A 9,086-nucleotide genomic window follows, 5' to 3' on the forward strand; every position below is an offset into this window, starting at 1 on the left:
CAACTTCAAATCTATCCAAAATTCCATTTGCTCTCAATCAAAAACAATGTTCTACAAAAAATCTTTTTCCGAATACGATCATATCCGCCTCTTAGGTAAAACCCACTCCCCTCCAACCACCAAACGTTTACTCAAACCATACCCATTAAATTGGACTGACTAACATAACTGAACCTACCAATCAACCCCAAAATCCATCCACTAGTAGAGGCACAAGCCTGGAATAGTAAACGGCATAGCCACCCCTCCCAAAGCAAAGCAAAGCAAAAGATCGGCACCAGTAATTCTCCAATCTTCCAGACATCAAGCTCAACCAAAATTCATAGCTGCTGTCACTGGAAAAACGGAGGACACCCACTGCCACGCCGGAGCGACTAACCTGAGGAAGGAGACGACGACGAGACCAGTGAGATCCAAGAAGCCACCCGACCAACCGAGGACTAGATACGGATAATACGGACGCGCATAATCGCTCCACGGTGCCGCTCACATTCTGTACGAGGACCGAGGACTAGATACAACGACCGAAACGAATAATACGAACGCGCATAATCGACCCACGCTGCCGCTCACATTCCGTACGGGGACCGAGGACTACGAAGATTCGCCGGACACACGGAGGATTCAGCCACGCCAAGTGATCCGAGTCGCGGGATTCCATAAACCCGGATCCGTGTTCAACACTCGTAGAACTCACGGATAAATCCCCCCGAGCGCGCCTGCATAGGCCACGCTGCCCGTCCGGGTATACGAGCCAACGCCACTTATTTGAGCGGGCCGGACGTATCTACCCGGATCTTCCTCGATTGTAACCGACTCATTCCCTTATTGTCAAGGTGGTCACAACCCCGTGAACCATTCCATGCGGTCACGCGGACGTGAACCATCATCTCCAAACCTTATATAACATTATTTATATATGTAAAATAATAAAGACACTGATTACTTGAAATCAACCGAGTATATAATTTCTTTAGCGTGACGCAGTTTCACCACCGGTGGCTCCGTTACAATTGGCGCCCAACCAGTGGTAAGAAGACCACTAAACCAAGAGCTACACAGATGACTTCGCCAAGATGGGAAAAAACAATACAGAGTGGATCGAGGAGTTGGAAGAAAAGATACAACAACTTCAATCGATAGTGGACGATCAAAAGGCAGCTCACGACAGTCTAGTCGCAGAGCTACATGAAGCAACAAACGCTATTAAACAACTAATCAATGACACAGATACAAAAATAACGATTGAAGCAGCAAAACGTGAAAAAGACATCCAATTGGTGAAGACAGCAAGTCAAGACAACACTAGTACGAGAATTAGCAATATTGAACTAACAATGCCGACTTTCAGTGGCGAAACGGACGAGCACCCAAAACAATTCCTGAAAAACCTGAACTCGTACTTGTTGCACAAACACATCACCCAGGCTGATCGAATGATTACAATTGAAAATTGCATGAGAGGAAAAGCTGAAAATTGGTTTACCATGATAAAAGATGTGGCACCAAACGAAGATATATTTAAGGCACTTTTTCTGAAACATTTTTTCTCTAAGGACCGTCAATGGGACATCTTTATAAAGTGCACGGAAGCAGGGAAAAAACCAATAAACAGTAACTTCCAGGAACATTTTGATTATTGGATGACAGAGCTGAAGTTCCTGGACTCTCCAAAAATGGATGAAACACAGGCTATTAACCTAATAACGAAACATTTCCCTATAGCCATTCAGGCGTACATACAGACAGCGCAAGAAAAAAAATTCCTCATCATATGGGAAAAATTGGGCGAATTAGAAAATAGTTACAACAAACAGAATAGCTCCGTTGAGCAAGTGATAACTAATAAACAACCATTTACTAGTCGGTATGGTCGTACATACGACAACCAAACACAGCCGTTTACTAGTCGACACGGTGACACGAATAGTGCTCAGCCGCAACAAGTCACAGGCCGATATGCACAAGCAAAATCTACACAACAAAATAATGCTCAAAAACCAGGTTTACGACAACCAATGGGTGGGATAAGTGGACAGACACAGTTTGCGTCAAAGATAGGTACAAAAACAATCAGATGTCTTGTATCACGCGATTACACGAATAACGAGTCAGCCATTGAAGATTTAATAGGAAAAAGACACGATAAGTTGAACAAAATATTTCGATGTTTGAGGAAGCGATCTTGAAGATGAGTGTTAAATAAATCATGATATGGTATGTAAATAATAATTTTATAATAATCTGCTACGGAGTCTGTTATAATGTTAGAACGGTTAGTTTGGCGTGATGCAAGTCTTGGTTTAGTCACAGGTATATTGTGCTTCTTACAAATATCTTCTACAGTCACAAAAATTTTGTTGAAGTAATCTGTAGAATATTGTCTTCTTTGTTCAAGTTCGTGTTTTGCTGCATCAGCTAACTTAACAGCCTCAACCAAATCTTGTTTTTATGTTTGTAAAACTCTACTCAATGATAAAGCCAATGCATGTACTGAATGCAAAACGTGAATTGATACTTGAAACTCTAAGGTTTTTATAGCTGAAAGGAGTTGAAAAGATCCGGATGTTGTTTTTGAATCCGTTCAAGTACTTGAAATGTTTTCTAAGGCGTCAATAACAGCTGGTTGTAAATCTATATAGGTTCCAATTGATTCATGCTGTTGTACCCACCTTTTTGCACAGTATTTTTTAAGTTTTTTTTCTTTTCTTGTAACAAAATGTCATTATTTTGTATTGCATCATGAAGTGCAATTTGTCGTTTTGGTGTATTAAAGAAGTTGTAAATAAATTGGACTGTATCAAGACAGTTTCTGCTGTTACTGAAAATGCTAGAGATTTATTGATTCGTTCAATAATATGTTTTTGAATTAAATTATGAAATATGACAATAAATTCGTTTTGTATACGGTTACTGATATACATGGCATTTTTTGAGGAATTTTGCAAAAAAGTATTAAGCTGATCGTCAGTTTTTGCTCGATATCTTAAAAGAGCCCGAAAATTACCATCGTTAGTTAAAGGTTCTTCGGAGGTTATTCTCCCTGAATCATTTGAACCACGAAGGGCCAAACCCTGCCGGCCACATAATATTAAAGTTTCGATTATAGGAATCAAACATTTTTTACTTTCATTAATGAAATCTAATTGTTGTTCCGAAATTTGTAAATTAACTGGTAAAATGTTTTGGTTATCAATTTCTGCCCTCATATTTGATTTTAATAATGAAGTTTTATGATACTCTAGTGAGTTATGGTAACTAAATGATTCTAAAGCTTTTTTCCCGTTTGTAAACGGTTTTTTAACTAACAGTCCCAACGTCTGATGTCCAAATTCCTCCACCTCCGACAGAAAACAACACACAATACTTACAAAATACGCCATTCATAATTGCTGAATAACCCAACCATTTATATTTGAGCAACCAACTTCTTTGAAATTTGAAATTTATTTTTTCGGAAACAGGAAGTTTATAGTCTTCTGGAGGTGACCAAATCAAATGTTGAAGTCTCGGAAACAATTCAATAGTTTCAGTTGCAGGTTTATTCACATATAATCCTATGTCATGTTGGGGCACAATCTCTAGAAGTGACACTGATACATTTGTTTCTGGAGATGTATTTTCCGCTGGTTCAGTTGGTTGTGACTGGTTATTAAAACTGTTTTCCTGTAAATAAAATGTAAAAACTAATCAGATTTATTGAATAATTGTGTTCATAGATTTAAATATTGCATTTAATAAAATGTATTAAATAAAATATTTCGACAACAATTAATAATAGATTTCAAATCACGAACGGGATGACTATATTGTGTTCTATAGCACACGCGAAAAATAAACATACCTATACTATAATAGTAGTCCAATTTAATTTTTAAAAATGATTTGAATTATTAATATCGAATTAATATTAATTATAATTAATTTTAATGTACTTACTATCTCATCATTTTCTAGCCTTGTTTTTTTGAAAAACGTTAAAATGTCCATTTTGATGTTATTTCTAAACGCGTGTTTGCATAACGAACGTCTCACTGTGAGCTTACAATCGTTGTGTATGAACTATGATTATAAACAACTTTTAAAATACCCGAATCCGTTATCGTGTAATCTCGTGTTCTACTAATTGCAGTCGAATAAAATATTATTGTGCGACGTGTATGCTCTTTACTTATATTCATACATTTTATTATCATTATATTTTATAGATAACGGCAACAATGACGAAAGTCGATAAACAGCAAACGTGAAGACAACACTATTTTATATTATAACAGTATTGTACTATTATGTTATGCATTATTATTTATTACAAATAAGATTAGAAAATATTACATATAAACAATAGATCAAAAATGAAAAACACGATTTTTTCGGCCATGGGGTTGACCCCCCCCCCCACCCCCAAATCAAATACTTACTTTGTATTCAAGGGACACTGTCCGTTAGTTGTTAATAAATAAATAAATATATTGATTCATAATAATATAATAACAAGATTATAGATAGAATTATAAATATAATTATACTTATAAGTTATATTTGATCTGCATCTTATATACTAAAATTATAAATAATCGATTATAATTACAATTATTTAAAGTGTAGATATTTAATTGTTACTTAAATTAACAAATTTGTTTAAAAATTTCAATTTCCAAGTTATTATTGGGTTCTACATAAAAACAAAGTCGCCAAAAAAAAAAATATAACCAACACAAAAAAAAAAACCCGGTAAGCGGGTAACGCTCTGCTATAGGTAGTTAATTATAGCTAGGTAGTAATTTCTCAAGGAACAATTTTCTTATTTTGGTGCAATTAAAAACTGTTAACAGTGGATAAACTTAAAACATTAATCGAATATTTATGTTAGTATTTTCTATATGCCATACAATTTACATTAATATATTTTGACCCTTTTTGAGCTATTTATAGGCATTAGAAATATTATTTTGACAAAATATTATCAACCTCAGTTTTATATTGAAAATTACATATTGTATTTTAAATCTCCTTTATTTAACTAATGGATATTAATAAATATTTAAAGACTGTAAAAAAGATAAATTAATAAAACAAAAGTCACTCAGTTAAAATGTCAACAGTAAAAATGCGAGTAAGTGGTTGTAGCTCTGCTGTACAACACATAACAAGTGGTTCACTATAATGAATGGTGTGAAATTTTAACCCAATGATATAATTTGTACATTTTCAATTTGATAAATGTTGTCAAAATTTAAACTTTAAATGATTAAAAAAAATCTTGCCTATGTATTTTTAAACTATTTAAACTGATATTGTAACAATCATTGAGGAGACTTATGTTAGATTTTGAAATCTTAGATATAAAAAGAAAATTTTTATGAATTTCTAACTCAAAATAATTTGCACAAATTAACATGATTTTATGAATTTTGTCAAAATTCAATCTTCAGACGCTCATAAAAATGTATTAACTATTTTGTAGTTGAAGATGTATAAAATGTTCAATTTTAGATTCTGAGTGGAACGATGAATGTATTGATTTTACAATGTGTGTTTTTTTTATTTTCATTTTTTTATTTTTGTGTCTGTGTACATGATAAGTAGTCGAAATAATGATTGGATTATCAACTTCAGTATCTTGTTCGATGGGAAAGTGAATATCGTTGGTGCATTGGAGAGGTCAAAATTTAAAATTTCCAATAGTTTTCAAAAGCGCCGGGAAAAACCACATAAAAATTAAGGAAAAATGGGAATTTTTACTCAAAATCAGTTTTCCTCAAAATCGATTTTGATTATTGGTGTAACTCTAAAACAAATGAACGTATACACATGAAATGTTCACTGGTCATTTATATTAGCATTTTCTATACACAATAAAATTTTCAAAATATTTTGATTTGTTTTGAACTAATTAGGAACATTTTCAGTTTCAAAAACTATTTTATATTTATGAACAAAAAAATTACGAAATAGGTACCTATGCAATCAAATATGTATTACAAATTTAAAAATCATAAAACATTAATTTTTATCTACAAATTACAAAAAAAAAAATCTAAAAATATTTCAAACAATCCTAACACGAGAATATTATACAGGTACCTAGTTTAATAATTACAATATTATACCTAGATAAACAATTTATATTTTATGTAAAATACAATATTGAAATTTGAAATGTGTATTTTAAAAACAAACCATTAAATATGCAACAATATGCAAAATAAAAATAGTATTTTGTTTCAGTAGACAATTAATAAAATTTGTATCTAGGTAAGCATTAATTGGATAAATAGAAAAAAAAACATATAGGTAACATCATAAACATTCGAGCCCTAGCACCAATTACCTACTAATATAAAGTTGTAACGTCACATTTCCCCAAAGCCCTAAAGTATTATTTGATTTTAGAACTTAGTAATTAGTTTAATTTAAAGTAAATAAAAAGATAACGCTGTTATTTTTTTTAGGGTGTGTGTCTTGAAAATTATAATGTCATCTGGATCTGGAAATAGTAGGGCAAGATCTATTCTCAAAAAATTTATTTGACAACAAAAACAACCTCATAATCATGATTCCTCTGAAAAAGGCTGTCCGTCAGTTTTAGATTCATTAGATGTGTTTGAACAATCTTTAGAATCAGTGTCAGTGTCTGATTCAGTGATCAGCTCCAAAAATAGTACAACAGATTTTACACCAGATCCTAAGGTTTTTCTTTTTTTTTAGAATTGACTTTATTTGAAAAATTACGATCTATACAGTATGTACAATAAGTAAAATAATTAATTTACAACAGTTGACAATGACTATTTACATGAGGAGGGAAATCACACATTTGCGACACCTCTTACATTTATAAGTTTTAACTTAAGTTATCAAATCTCGGCACCATTTTCTCTTGAACATGTTATTACAAGGTATTATTTATATGATAATGATACGGTTAACAGAAAATAATAATGATGTTATTGTGGAATGAAAAATAATGGGAGATAGGATATTATATAAATATAAATTTTAATTATTAATTTAATTTTAATGTGAATTGTCTGGTCGATAAGATAAGATTATGGAATGCTATTAGTTGTGAGTGCTTTTAGGACTGACGAAAGAAGGGAGATAAGGGGAGTTATTAGTGAGTTTAAATTTGAAATAAGACTTGAGAGAGTGTCGGTGATTGTGAGTTCCGTGTGTAAATTTTGATGATTTTTGGTGGGTTCAGCGTACGATTTGATTTTTTGATAGGTGTTGAATCAGATCCTTATGCTGGATTGACAGTTTTTTTGAAGGCAGCTTTGTAGACTGGGCATCCTTTAAAGTTTGCGGTAAGGTCTTTAGCGTATAGGGCGCATTTGGCTGGACTATTTTGGTCCTTGGTGCACTCGATTATCAGGTGGTTTTCACCACATTTGACGCATCGAGCTTTATGGCTGCAATAATTCTTTGTATGGCCATAGCCTTGGAAATTATGGCATTGCGGTGGGCCACGTCTTTTTTTGATTGGTTTTTCGATTTTCACTATTGTGTTGAGAAGAGATGTAATATCATGGATATCATTGTTATTTTCTTGCTGGCGGATATCCACGAAGAATACTGGGAGTGGGCAGTTGTTCCTATTTTTGGCATTGTAAATACTCTTGACTGAATGTCCCAGTTCAGTAAGAGCAGAAGTAATATCAGTGTGTAAGGAGGAATGATGTACATTTTTTATGACGGCTCTGTATGTGCGATGGCTTGAGGGGGTAAACGAATGAAAACTAGCACTTGTTTCGTGTAAATGATCTATTATTGCATTGTAAGTTCGTTTATCGGTGGGTTGTACAATGAGGTATGACGGAGTTGACTTACAGGTGAAACCGTTGTGTCAAGTGATATTTTTTAGGACGGTGTTGAATGCTGAGAAGTTGGATATGTTTTTGATGTGGATAGGAGGGGCCACGGGTTTAGATCCTATAGTTAATGGTAAGTTTTATTACTACTAAAATATGTTGTTAGTATTTATTTGTGTAATAAACTAGTAAGAGTATTTTAAGTCTATATAACAATAATATTGGTTATGGATAAAGCAATGTGATATTTATTTATTTTCTCAATGTAATGTGAGGTGGAATGTTTACCTTGGAGCGGTTTGGAATCACTTTTTATATTCAAAGGAATGAAAGGAAATAATATAATTGCAAAATGTGTTTTATGTGGCCCATCAGGAAAAGAAATAAGTACAGCCAAAAATACACCGTCCAATCTCAAGCGTCATATCATGGTAAATAAGTAAATAACTATTAACTAATAAGTGTTTACTACTCACATTACTTAATTACAATACTTGAATTTTTGTATGAGATATTGCAATAATATGTTTATTAATTATAACTGTACGTCTGTACCTTATACAACCTTATACAAGAAGGAAAATTATAATAAATAGATCATATTATTCAACCAACAAGTAACTTGAATAGGCGCATACAAAAATGTATGTAGGCACCTGGTACATTCAACTATTATGTTATGTTGAAATGTTGAATGAGTACCATAATCTTGTTATATTGAATTTTTAAAATTTATCAGTAAAAACTAATGCAGTAATGTAAAAATGTAAATGTTCTAATTATCTAAATAAATAATAATGGGCCATTAGTATTAAAATGGTAAATACTTAATACATTTAAAATTAAATTATAAAAGTGTTGTTAAATCATGTCCCTATGTATGAGTTAATATCATAATTATATATTTAGAATAGAAATAACTCATATATAGTAATAATTAATGATACAACTTAAATTAAATTTAAAAAAAAACTATTATCAAAATATATTATAAAATATAGAAGGTCAAGACATAATTTTGAAGTACAATAGTACAAATAACAATTTATTTTTCTATTTTTCAGTACATTATTAAAAAAAAAATGCATGAAAAAGTTAAATTAAAATAATAATGAAATAATAAGATAGGTATTCCACAAATCTATTAAATATACCTAATGTGTATTTTAACTTAAAATATATTTTGTTGTTAATTTTTTAGAGAGTTCATCCATTCAAAATGGTTTCCTTTGAAAATGCTATAAATGAAGGTAAAAAAAATGCATTTATTAA

The 9,086-nt window shown here is 31.9% G+C and overlaps 1 protein-coding gene across 1 annotated transcript; it reads left to right on the top strand.

Moving 5' to 3' along the window:
* Positions 1-1,076: 1,076 nt before the first annotated feature.
* On the top strand, positions 1,077-5,644 carry LOC132945611 (uncharacterized; the record flags this gene model as incomplete). Its single annotated transcript, XM_061015384.1, has 2 exons — positions 1,077-2,123; positions 5,630-5,644. Coding segments are annotated over exons 1-2 (1,062 nt in total), but the record flags the coding sequence as incomplete, so codon positions are not given.
* Between the last annotated feature and the right edge of the window lie 3,442 nt (positions 5,645-9,086).

Source organism: Metopolophium dirhodum, chromosome 5 (assembly GCF_019925205.1).
Source record: "Metopolophium dirhodum isolate CAU chromosome 5, ASM1992520v1, whole genome shotgun sequence".
Lineage (NCBI taxonomy): Eukaryota > Metazoa > Arthropoda > Insecta > Hemiptera > Aphididae > Metopolophium > Metopolophium dirhodum.